Genomic DNA, 13,831 nt, shown 5'->3' with positions numbered 1-13,831 from the left:
TCACACAGTGACACAGAAAGACTATGACTAAAACAGAGCAGAAGGTCTTGTTTGAGTGCTGTGTTGTGTCTGCATTGTGTCACCTGTCTGAGTAAGTCTCCTTCTTCGGCACTGATTTGGGCTGGCTCTTCACCCTTCTTTTGTACTTTGTCAGCTTGGTTCTACCTCTTTCCCCTGCTTTGTGGTGGATCCTTGTGTGGGGCTATATATTTAGATTGCCACCACTACAGCTATGCATATTCTTTTTTTCCTCCACAGCCTCCATGCCGGCATCCTTCTCCTTAGCTTGTATGTCCTTCTCAGCCTCGATTTCCTCATCCTCAATGTCCTCTCTTATCCTTCTCTTCAGGCTCCATATCCTAGTCTCTCTTTCTTCTCTTCAGTTTCCATGTCCTTCCTCTTCCTTCTTAGTCTCTATTCCTTTATCCTCCACCTCAGTCTTCATATCCTCCACACTCATCTTCCTCCACAGCCTCCATGTCCTCCTTCCTTAACCTTTCTCCTCACCCTCCATATTCTTTCTTAAGCCTCCATGCGCAGTGTCCCAGAAACTTGCTTATTGTTGCTTCTGTATGTCTGTATGTATACATGTGTAGGATGGCACTATTCTTATCTTTATTGCAGGTCAACGGGCTATTCAGTGGATGAAAGATAGATATGTGCCATTTCTGTGTCATTTATGGTATTTTATTCCCTGTCAGCAAGTAAATGCTAAAGGACACTAAACAGTCAACTGTGTATGTGACTGTTTGCATTTTTTCTTCTCTGCCACCCGCTTTAGGATGCAGTCTGTCAGCATCCTTCCCTACCCAGGTACGGATTAACTTTACCATGGGCCCTGGGCTGCTTACCAAGCTTCGCCCCCCCCAACCCGCTGTAACTATGGCGCTAGCTTTAGTCTTTTTCCTCCATAATGCAGCCTGTAAAGGACCTGTGGTGATCATTGTCACATGATAGGGTCCTTCAGTATGTTCTCTAATGTTACTGCATTGTGTCCTGGCTACATTTTTGCCCTGATTTGTGCAAAATTGCGGTAAAAAGCAGCAATTTTTATAAAATTAATGGCAGGACTGTAGCTTGGAGATAATACACCACTGCAAGTATTAGTCTGTTTAGGTTGCCATGGGCCCCCAGGAGCTTAGGGCCCCTGGCTACCAACCGAAACTGACCTATTATAATCCACTACTGTCCCTACCTCTGCCAAAAGTCTCCATCTATCCTGGCCAATCCTCTGTTGAGTTACTTCAGGATTCTTTCCACTAATAGGGAGAAAGCCCTTGGAGTCAATAGGTAAGAGTGGAAAGCGTCAGGTGTTTAATTTCAGCTCAGAGCGTAGTGGAAGTATATTCTGTACTGTTGTTCCAGTTCCTGTTTCACTGAGCCTGCTTAGCATGCCCAAGGTAACCAGCCTGTCCACACATAGGGAGTCATTCTCTATGTCTTCAAGTTAAGACCTGTGATCCGCAGTATTCCTGTCTGAAGTCAGCAGTTGGAGAAGTTGGTTTTTGTGGTGGTGCTCCGCTGCAAGTTGCTGAGTTCTGCTGGCCAAGGTTTAAGGTTAGCTCCTATCAGTATTCCTCCTGGTGGCAAGTATTATTGGTTTCTTTTTGTAAAGTCATCACAACTGATTTCAAGCTTATTAGGACCCCCTTTTAGCAGAGTACCATGAATATGTCACAGTGCTCATTTTGGTGCTCTGCTCTGTCACCACTACCACCACCGTTTTACTTCCAAACTCAGTCTACCTAATAGCACAGACATCCAAGTTTTCTTAAAAGGAACTGCTGACAGACCAAATCCAAGGCTAAGACATACCCTGTGGTCAAGGACCTATACTTAAAGGACAACTCCCACAATTTTTTTTTAGCTTATTTAACACACATTACAAAGTTATATAACTTTGTAATGTGGTTAAATACCCGGTCTGGCCCCCTTCCCCCACTTTCGGACCCCCGACCCCCCCGCCCGGAAGTTAAAGAATATATACATTACCTATTACGATCGTCACGGTCCTCTTCTCCCGGGCGGCATCTGGTGACGACGACGTCAGAGCCGGGGGGCGGTCCGGGTCTTCTTCCTCCTCGGCGTCTTCATAGAGAGTGAATGGGACGGAAAAGGCTGCTGGTGCACATGCGCACCAGCAGCCTTTTCATTGGCTGGAGCGCATCACATGGCTTCCAGCTTCGTCAGCCCTGATTGGCTGAGGTTGCTGGAAGCCATGTGATGCGCTCCAGCCAATGAAAAGGCTGCCGGTGCGCAAGCGCACTGGCAGCCTTTTCCATCCCCAGGACCCGGAAATCAGAGACATCGCTGGACGGCGGACGGCAGTGAGGCGGACGGCGGGCGAATGGAGTGGCGATTGTCACCGGAGGGATGGTGAGTATGGTGTCTGTGTGTGTCTGTGTTTTTTTTTTTTTTGGGGGGGGGGGTCCCGCGGGAGTTGTCCTTTAACTGTGACTCTAAAATGTACTGCACCTTCAAAAAAATGTTCAGTAAAGTTTGTTGTAATTACTTAGTTGCATTTCTCTGTGTTTGGCTATGTTCACATAACATCAAAAATAAAGAAAAGGTGGTCGATTTTGATATTTAAAAAAAAGTCTGTTATTACCGCGATTTAACTGACTGCAATGGCAATGCATTAAAGTCAATGGGAAGACGGACGTCCAATGCACACAATGTAATGAATAACACGTTTTTACCGCAGTCGTCAAAAAAACGGACGTTTTTTATTAGTTGTTCACACACAGTTTTTCTTTTGTCACCGTTCTTTCTCTATTTTTGCTATTAAATTCTATGAACTTTTCAATTAAGCCACACCTAAAGTCCAATTAGTCCACCTAAACTAAGGCCAGGCTGCTAAATGACGTTTGTTATTTTAGGGTCCTATTACACTGAGCGATTTTTAACTATTAACGACTAACGATAAACGATCGCAAACTAGATTGTTCATCGTTTACCTGAAATCGTTCACCATATTACACAAAACGATAATTGTTAGATACGATCGTTATTACGATCGTTGTTGCGATCGTCACTGCGATTGTTTATTCCTTCTAATCCCAGCAAAACAATGAACAATGTGCAATTATACTGAACGATTAGTGAAAAAATGCGGAACTTGAGTAAACAAATGTGATATTACAGGGAACGCTTAGCAAACGATTAACGATAATTTTAGGTTCAGACCTAAATCGACGATCAACAACATATGAACGATTTTTCGATGGTTGCCTTCAATTACACAGAACGATTATCGTTTAAATTTGAACGATATAACGATTTTTCGCACAATAATTGCCCCGTGTAATAGGGCCCTTAGACTCAAAAAGAAAAACGTCATTTTAAACTGAGCTGAAAAAAACATTGTGTAAACATAGCCTTTGAGTCTAGGAACACTTTTTAGGGTGTGTGTTGGTGTCAGAGGAGAGCTAGCTCGGGCCCTGTGCAGTTTTACCATATGCTGAATCGTATGAATTAAATATAGGAAAAAGGTTTTCATTATTCACCCCTGAAAGAGTTAATTAAATTTAATCAATAACTTTCATGAATCCCAAAATGGTGCTGATGAAAAGTTAAATTTACCCCGCAAGAAAAGGAAAGAAAGAAAAAAAAACAATGACTTTTGAAATCCCACATTGAAAAAACAATGACAATTGCTTGGTTACTAAGACCTAAAATAATCCAGTCACTTAGGGGTTAACACTGACATTGTTACTATTAAGCATTTAAAGCTCTGAGACCATTCATAAGACATTTTCTAAACAAGTAGAACGAGGCAAGCTTCATAAGACTACTACTATATATTTTTAAAATCTCTGGGTCAATAGGGTAACATATCAAGTACCTTTTCAAGGCCTTCTTCCTTGAGGCTGATCACATCCAAATCAAAGTCAGTCCTTAAGCCATTGGTTTTGTTAAATGTTATTCGGCCTGTAAGGCCTTCCCAGTGAGCCTAAGAAAGAAAATAATAATTTGATTTTGTAAGTTGGGAAAATATAGTCACTTCAAAGGGGACAGACCGAGTAAAAAAAAAAATGTTTAAAAAGAAATTGCATTCACCTTACAGCAATGTTCCAAAAGTACTTTAGTCTCTTTTTCCTGGTCCCCAATCTCAACACACAGGAAATACCACTTAATAATACCAATAATACCAATACCAATTAAAAGCCACAGTGATCACCTGCTTGAGCAGAAATGTAAGATTGGGGCCAGGAAGGTTAGACCAGTAGGTACCCAGGCACAATCACATTCACAGCAAAGATGAATTGACACATATCAGGGTTCACACACCTTATAAAATAAATAAAATTAAAATTAAATAAAATTAATAAAAGCAAAATACAGCCATAAAACAATTATAAAATACTGTCGTTTTTCTTATCTAATAATGTGCAACATTAAAGTCTAGGTAATAATGTTGGTTAAAACAAACATTTTTTTCCCACATTATTAGATAAGAAAAATTATGATTATGAAAAAGTCATAATTAATAATGACGATTATTTGCACTTATTTTTATATTGTTGAAACATAGCCTAAGGCTATGTTCCCATGCTGTACAAAAAATGTCCGTTCCATGTTTAACCCTAGCTATGGCCATAATTAATCATCATGACCATTTATTCCGGCCGTAGGTAGTGTTAAACAATAGCCATTCCACTGGAAAAAAAAACTGCTACTGTACTGCTTTTTTTTATTGTCACAGTCCAAGTTTCCCACAGGGTAAATAATTTTTTTTAAGAGAGAGTTAAAGACTTACCTCTTTTATGAGGCTGATAAATCGAGAACCAAATCTCCAAGGTTTATGCCTATTACATTGTAATGAACTAACTGTCATTTGTGGAAATTGTTGTACAGCCACTGAGACAACATGCACGGCATCATACATCAGTGCAGCATCCGTCTGCAATAAAATAAATTTTTTTTTGTAGATATAAAAAAGTTTCCATTTTAAAGAGAACAAAAGTATATGATACATTGGTGGAAAAACTTGTTTCAAAATAGGTGATAGTAACAAATACAGTCAGGACAAGAAGTATTTGGACGTTGACACAATTTTAGATTAGCCTCATGATAGACCCTCGATCAATATCAATTGTTTCTAGACACTCCCCTGGTTGATAGCCGTACTTCCTGATGATGTTGTGTTAAACGATGAAGCATGTTGAAGTGGCATTTTTAGCAGCTGGTCTATTACTGAGCACTGGCCCGGGCTGAAGTACTGGAGATGTGCTGGCCCGCCCCAAGTGGGAGGAAAACCACACCTCTCTATAACGTGGCTCCATTGATTCTAATGGAGCCATGTCACAGAGGGGGGGGGGATTTTGTCACACTAGAGGCGGGACGGCCCACCTCCATTGCTCCAGCCCAGGCCGGTGCTCGGTAATAGGCTGATGCCAACACCATTCATGAGCAACACTTAAAGCTAATATACCTGATGGTACATCCATTTTAACTTGCTTTTTTTGTTTTCTATATATTATATTTTAATTGAAGGATAAATTATATACAGTATTTTAGGGCTGAGCTACATAAGGGGTTTTTCACCCCTAGTCCATGTACCTTGGGGTTCAGTGATTTTAGTTAGTAATGATACCCCTTGCCCACCAGAGAGGGGCTTTGAGATTTGATTTTATTTGATTTCATATTTGTAAAATTATAACATTAAGCATTTATCCAATCACAGTATCTGCAATCTGAGGAGACACTTCAACCAACATTTTTGTGGCTACTGTAGATTGCCGTTGTAAAATCTTAAAATCTTTGGTCTTTTGGAACTTATGGTTGGTCCCAAGCGGCCACTAAAATAAATAATAATTATATAATAATTTACTTAACAGATGGTGGGGTTTATATAGTCAGAGGATATGTGTAAAGACCCTGTATTGTGGTTTTCAAATGGAAATATTTTATCAATTTATATTGCTATAAGGATACTCAGTAATATGCCTTACTTTGCATACATTGAATAGGTGCAACTAAGGGTAGTCTAAGAGGTTTATTATCCAGTCTAAATTCTAAAGAATTATTAAGAGCTCAGCCGTTCAGTTGTTCAGCAATACATGTTAGTAAATGTGTCAGGCCAATCATCTGTCAATCAATAAACAAAACTTAAAAGCTTAAAAAAAAATCCCATGTAGAAAAATATGTGTATTATACATGGTATATCTTCAATTGCACAAATTATATTCATTTATTAAGTTTATAAATGAGAACAGATTACATTAAACATATACATATCAATGTACTGTACATACAATCAAATCGTTGTTTCAAAAAAGTGACTCTCTCTCTCTCTCTCTCTCTCTCTCTCTCTCTCTCTCTCTATATATATATATATATATATATATGTCTAAGTGTTAACCTAGAGTTGTTACTTCAAATCATCTATTATGTAGTAAATCATCCATATAACAATCCCCCCATTTATCCAGCAAGAGTTCAAATACTGAAAGAGCCAGAGAATATGGGGAAACCAATACTGTACAGTACAACAAAGCATGCACTATAACTGTCAGTAGCAACGTCTTGTCACTCAGAAGCTTTCAGACAAAGCACAAGGTATGTCATTTTGAGGAGCCTATCATTATTTCAGTTGACAGTTTCCTTTCTTAAAATGTGTCTTAGGCATTCCTAAAATATACTGAACTATCATTAAAAGTTATAGGACATAAATTCGAGTGAACTGTCAGCAATAAAGTGCATAAAATGGGTATTTCTAATATTTGCTTGCTCTTCAGAACTCGTGGTGATTGGCACATGGCAAGTTTTGTATACTGATTATGTAGCGTTTAACCCTTAGGGGACACAGCCAGTTTTTATTTTTGCATTTTTGTTTTTCCCTCCTCGTGTATATAAGGCCATAGCGCCTGCATTTTTCCACCTAGAGACCCAAGTGAGCCCTTATTTTTTGCGCAACTAATTGTACTTTGCTATGGCAGATGTAATTTTTGCCTAAAATGTGCCGGGAAACCAGAAAAAAATTCAAAGTGTGGTGAAATTGAAAAAAAAAAAACGCATTTCTTTTATTTGGGGGAAATGTGTTTTTACGCCATTCACCCTGGGGTAAAACTGACTTGTTATGCATGTTCCTCAAGTTGTTACGATTAAAACGATATGTAACATGTATAACTTATATTGTATCTGATGGCCTGTAAAAAATTCAAACCGTTGTTAACAAATATACGTCACTTAAAATGGCTCCATTCCCAGGCTTATAGCGCTTTTATCCTTTGGTCTATGGGTCTGTGTGAGGTGTCATTTTTTGCGCCATGATGTGATCTTTCTATCGGTACCTTGATTGCGCATATATGACTTTTTGATCGCTTTTTATTACAATTATTCTGGATTTGATGCGACAGAAATTGCGCAATTTTGCACTTTGGGATTTTTTTGCGCTGACGCCGTTTACCGTGTGAGATCAGGAATGTGATTAATTAATAGTTTGGGCGATTACGCACGCGGCGATAGCAAACATGTTTGTTTATTAATTAATTAATTTATTTTTATTTATAAAATGGGGAAAGGGGGGTGATTCAGACTTTTATTAGGGGAGGGGGTTTTGTGTTATTAAAAATACATTTTTCTTTTACTTTACACATATACTAGAAGCCCCCCTGGGGGACTTCTAGTATATGTACTCTGATCTCTCATAGAGATCCATGCAGTATAGTTATACTGCATGAATCCATGAGATCGGTGTTCTATTGCTTTTGGCTGCTGCAGCCAAATGCAATAGAATGCCGAGCCGGGATCAGCGCCATTACGGAGCAGACCCCGGCCCGGTATGGATGCGGGGATCGCCCCCCCGCAATCGCGCCGCAGGGGGGCGATCCCCCCACTAGACCACCAGGTATGCGTTTGAAGAAGTATTTAGAAGCAGCTGTCAACTTTGACAGCTGCTTCTAAGTACTTAATTAGCGGGCACGGCGATCGGACCGTGCCCGCTAATAGCCGCGAGCCCGGGCTACACGCGGCACCCGGGATCGCGGCAGTTCAGAGGGTGGTCGCCGCGCGACCCCCCTCTGAACTCCCATAGCGGCACGAGGACGTTCAATAACGTCCTGGTGCAGCTATGGGTTAATTTATATGGAAAAAAAGCAGGAAAAACATTTGAAGTTTACTCCTCTTTGTTTCCATATTTTTCCATATTTGTTTCCAGCCTTAACAATGTTAGTATACATTCTGTTATGTTTCTATACTGTGTTCGCTGTAATTCAAATATTTTACTTATGTTGAAGTGTATGCATCATCTTTTTTCTTTTTTTTTTTTACGGTTGAGGGATTTTGTTAACACATTTCATGGTATCATAAGCACAATCCGTAAATGTGGCCAAGGATCCATAATCAAAAATTATGTAACATTATCCTTTACCTGTCATTATAATAATTTAAGCCCCTATTGGCTGCAGGGTCTGGACTTGACTGCTACCTTTGCATCCCCTGTAGCTACAACCCTGCATCATAAGCCAAGATTACAATGAAAGTTAACACCTCTATTATAAAGCTAAAGGCAGATTACATAGGATCAAACAATTGGTATTAGGAGAGAAGACCAGTTTCCTCCTTGCAAGGTGACCCCTGCACGTGTCCAGGTGCCTGCTACAAAGCAATTCTTTGGAACTGCTCTTCACATGAGGAAAGCATATAAGACAAGATAGCTATTCCCATAAAAAATGCACAAACAATAGAATAAAACAATATGCATTTAGAAAGACAGGATATGTTCACCATGTGTTTTAAAATAGTAATAAAAACATACTATAAAAAATATACATATCCGTTAATGTCTGCATAAGCATGATATTTAAAGAAAAAGTGTACTCCAGGTTTATTTTTGCCCATGTAATGGTAACTTACATATCCCCAGTTTATCTGTATCCATACATTGCTAGAGATAAAATGTCTGCCCCCTCTAAAAGATAAGAAAAAACAGTAATAAAGGAGGTGTGTTTAGTGGACCTTGGTGGATCAATATCAATTTTTTCCCAGGACAGGAGTGGAGTGCAACCACTTATTATGTAAGGCGCACACTCAGTTCATTAATGAAACCCAACTTGCATAACACAATAGGAGTGGAGTGCAAGCACTGATTAAGTAAAGCATATATTCAGTAATGAAACCCAACTTGTATAACATAGTAGAAGTAGAGTGTGACCACTGATTATGTTAGGCACACGCTCCATTCACTGATCCCAGTAAATTAGTATAATTCAATAGGAGTTTACAAGAATTTACAGTGCCCAGTGAGTGAATAATATGGACTGTGTCTTCACTAGTCCCAGTGAATTCCTACAGGCACCCAATTACTTGGTAAACTGGACACTTGGTTGACAGCTACAATAAACAATCACCCACAATCAGCCCTCCTATATCACTCTGTTAGTCTCTCCCTGCTCTGTTCATATGCCTGCTCTCTCCTCCACACACAGGCGCTTGGCCACCTAAACAAATCACCTCATATAGAGGGGGAGGTGCTTACATCACAGAGAGGCATGCAGCTGATTGGACAGGCACTAGTGATTATGGTTTATTCCTTTCTCCCCCCAAGTGATGCTCCAGACAGGTGCGGCCTCCGTTTTTTTTTTTTTTTTTTGCGAATTTACTTAAATTGGTGGGAATTCGCTTCGCAGAATTGATGGCCAGGATCACAGTGAATTTTGATTCGCTGAATTTGCTTTCCTCATCTCTCAACACCTCCCTGACTCAAACTGCCTGTTTCTATTTGCTTCTTGTTTTGTGCAGATTGTCTTATATGTCCAATCAGATGCACCATGACCCTGATCGCGATGTGATGGCCACAGATTGCCACTGTAGCCCAAATAATGCTCAGTTTTGTGCGTTAGGAGAGAATTAGGTTCTATATCACTGATTTATCACTTGCTGTGTTTTCATATTGTAGTATTTGGAGCAAGTGCAATAAGAATCCATCCACTCTGTTGCTACAAAGCCAGATATATTATGAGAAATGTAGGCACTAGAAAACCATACCAGAAGTGGAAAAAGAATCAAGATGACAGACAACTAATGCATGAACAGGTATGAACAGGTACACAAAAGCCCCTACCTTGATCTCTAACAATAGCCTATGCTGCATTATATAAGCAAAACAAACCAAAAATCTTGGACTGTTCATTAATAAGTAATGTTTTATTTACATGTAATTCCACAATGATATTGTTTACAAGTCATTAACTTTTCTATATTAAGTCTACTATAACGTAATAGAAAATATAAACACGCACCATTCTGTATTCTATAGTCTTCATCACTACTACAGAGATTTAATTAGAACAGAGAAGACATGCCCTGAACAGCTCACACCATCAACAGGTAATAAAATATATTGCCCCTGAAATAATTTCACTTAATTCACACTTGCTCACACATCCCACGTACAATTTTATTAAGTAAAATTTAATAAATCTTCAAGAGAGATTTAATTTTGTTGTTTTATGAACTGGTAAATTGCATTGTATGCTTATTGGGTCTCTATTTTTTTCCAATTTTTCTGTTATTTGACTCATTCAAAATTGTAGCTATGGGAACAATTACACAAAACGGCATAAGAAATATTTTATTATTTACAAAAGAGTTATCCTATAGGGTATACACTTGGGTGAAAGAATCAGATAGCGTTGTGGAGTTGTATGACGGTTTATAAGGTTTAGGAGCAAATATAAATTATATCCCTGAATATGAAACTTCAGTTAATGAAAAGAGAACACAGGGGAAGTTCATAATAACAAGAACATAAAAGCACTAAATGTTTATAGCTCCAACCGTTTTTTTCCAAGCCAGATCTCATATTACTTCTGTTCAAATAACCATGATCTGCTTAGAGCTCCATCCAATTTCCATCCATATCTCAGATCTCTTCGGTTTAAATAACAATGATTAGCTTATAGCTTTATTTCTCAAAGATATAGCTCAAATTTTAACTTTTGTTCCACAACATGGATACTTAAAGCAAATGTACGATCAGTTTTAAATAACAATGAATAGAACAGCGTCTGTGCTGGGAAGCTGGCACCTCAGTCCTTTTTTTGAATCATATCCTGGTTCCCACGTACTGTATGGTGCTGGTCTGTTAACAAGCACAGGCCCTAGCCAGCAAGCACCCAGTGGGAGAAAAACCCCTTCCCCTCTGTGACGTGGCTCCATTAGAATCAATAGAAACGCATCATAGAGGGGCAGGGGTTTCCTCCCACAGAGGGCGGGCCGGCTAGCCTACAGTGCTTAAGCCAAACAGGTGCTTCCCCACAGAGGCACCACTCTATTCATGTGCAACACTTAAAGTGAATGTACCTGATGGTACATTCGCTTTAAAGCATATTTATTTTTAAGGCTGGCTATGTGTAAACACCATTAACCCTTTCCCGCACGAGGACGTAACTGTACGTCCTCGCGCGGTTGGGGGCATTCGGAGCGGGGCCGCGCGGCGACCCCGCTGTGAACCGCCGCGGTCCCGGGTGCCTAAGACTTCAGAGCAGCTTATCCCTGGTGTCTAGTGGGGAGATGGCTCCCCCGTGACGTTGTCATGGAGGAGCGATCTCTGTGACTGGTGCCGGCCGGGGTCTGCACCGTTATGGTGCCGATCCCGGCTCGGCATTCGGTTCCGGAAGCAAACGAGTGCCGATCTCATCGATCTATGCTGCATATCTATGCAGCATAGATCTGAATGAGAGATCAGTGCACTTATACTAGAAGTCCCCCAGTGCACTTATACTAGAAGCCCCCTCCCCTAATAAAAGTCAGAATAACCCCCTTATCCCATTTTATAATTAAAAACAAATAAATAAACATGTTTGGTATCGCCGCGTACGTAATTGCCAAAACTATTAATTTATCACATTCTTGATCTTGTACGGTAAATGGCGTAAGCGCAAAAAAATCCCAAAGTGCAAATTGCGCATTTTTGGTCGCATCAAATCCAGAAAAATTGTAATAAAAAGTGATCAAAAAGTCGCATATGTGCAATCAAGGTACCGATAGAAAGAACACATCATGGTGCAAAAAATGACACCTCACACAGCCCCATAGACCAAAGGATAAAAGCGCTATAAGCCTGGGAATGGTGAGAATTTTAAAGAACATATATTTGTTAACAACGGTTTGAATATTTTACAGACCATTAGATACAATAAAAGTTATACATGTTACATATCGTTGTAATCTAAACGACTTGAGGAACATACATAATATGTCAGTTTTTCCATAGGACACACAGCGTAAAATCAAATCCCCCCCAAAGAAAAATAATTGTTTTGTTATAGTGCTTGAAAAGCACTATATTGTAATCCGTATTCTTCTTCTTCCGTTTCTTCTTCTTCCAGCTATTTTTCTGCGCGTAATAGAGCCCGAACCGCTTTACACACAGACTCCGTTCAAACTGCGTTTCGAAACCCTCGGCAGTGTGTGGTGTGCTATCTATTTTTCGTTTCGATCAGATTTGTCATTTTTAAGAAATTTACGTTTAAAGACCCCAAATTTCCTATAGAAAATAATGGCCCATTGCAAATAATGGCCACACTCTAACGCTAACAGCCAATCACGGCACATATGCAAATAGCTGAAATATAGCAGCCAATAGGAACTCTAAGGTCTTGTATCACACCATCCACAGTCACATGTCCACTATTGGCCAATAGAAGATGTAATACATGGAAGGTCCTTAACGATTTTGTCTCACTGACATGAGTAAGGTTGTCATGGTAACCGAGCAATGATCTTTACCATTATAAGTACCCAGATCGCTATTAAAGGGACCGAGGTCGCCCTTAAAGGAACGCAAGTCGCTCTTAAAAGGACCCAAGTCGCTCTTAAAGGGTTGGGAGCCATGTCGCTCTTGAAGGGACCCAAGTCGTTTTTAAAAGGGACCCAAGTCGTTCTTAAAGGGACCCAAGTCGCTCTTAAAGGGACGGGACCCAATTCGCTCTTAAAGGGACGGGACCCAAGTCGCTCTTAAACGGACGGGACGCATGTTGCTCTTAAAGGGACCCAAGTCACTCCAAAAGGTATGGGACCCATGTCGATGTTAAAGAGACCAATGTCGCTAGAGCGACCTGGGTCCCTTTAAGAGCGACCCGGGTCCTTTTAAGAGCGACCTGGGTCCCTTTATGAGCGACCTAGGTCCCTTTAAGAGCGACCTGGGTCCCGAGTGAAATGGGTCCCTTTAAGAGTGACCTAAGTCCCTTTTAAGAGCGACCTGGGTCCCTTTAAGAGCGAAATATGTCCGCTTAAGAGCAAAATGGGTCCTTTTAAGAGCGACCTGGGTCCCTTTAAGAGTGAAATGGGTCCCTTTAAGAGTGACCTGGGTCCCTTCAAGAGCGATCTGGGTCCTTTAAGAGCGATCTGAGTCCCTTTAAGAGCGAAATGGGTCCATTTAAGCATGAAATTGGTCCCTTTAAGAGCGACCTGGGTCCCTTTAAGAGCGACCTGGGTCCCTTTAAGAGCGACCTGGGTCCCTTTAAGAGCGAAATGGGTCCCTTTAAGAGCGAAATGGGTCCCTTTAAGAGAGAAAAGGGTCCCTTTAAGAGCAACCTGAGTCCCTTTAAGAGCGAAATGGGTGCCTTTAAGAGCGAAATGGGTCCCTTTAAGAGCGAAATGGGTCCCTTTAAGAGAAAAATGGGTTCTTTTAAGCGTGAAATTGGTCCCTTTAACCCTTTAAGGACATGGCCCATTTTCGTTTTTACGTTTTCGGTTTTTCCTCTTTGTGTTTAAAAGGTCATAGCACTTGCATTTTTCCACCTAGAAACCCACATGACCCCTTATTTTTTGCGTCACTAATTGTACTTTGCAATTACAGGCTGAATTTTTGCATAAAGTACAC

General features: G+C 40.3%; 1 protein-coding gene across 1 annotated transcript in view; it reads right to left on the bottom strand.

Moving 5' to 3' along the window:
• The window catches only part of GRIK2 (glutamate ionotropic receptor kainate type subunit 2), a 521,506-nt gene that overhangs the window by 164,660 nt on the left and 343,015 nt on the right, over positions 1 to 13,831 (bottom strand). The window contains exons 7-8 of the mRNA XM_069973610.1: positions 4,760 to 4,903; positions 3,845 to 3,952 (exon numbers count right to left, since the gene is read on the bottom strand). Coding sequence (XP_069829711.1) covers positions 3,845 to 3,952; positions 4,760 to 4,903 — 252 coding nt within the window. The remainder of the gene's footprint in view (positions 1 to 3,844; positions 3,953 to 4,759; positions 4,904 to 13,831) is intronic.

The sequence above is a fragment of the Dendropsophus ebraccatus genome, chromosome 6 (genome assembly GCF_027789765.1).
Source record: "Dendropsophus ebraccatus isolate aDenEbr1 chromosome 6, aDenEbr1.pat, whole genome shotgun sequence".
NCBI lineage: Eukaryota > Metazoa > Chordata > Amphibia > Anura > Hylidae > Dendropsophus > Dendropsophus ebraccatus.
The sequence above is the reverse complement of the archived record's forward strand: the minus strand, read 5'-3'. Positions and strand labels throughout refer to the sequence as shown.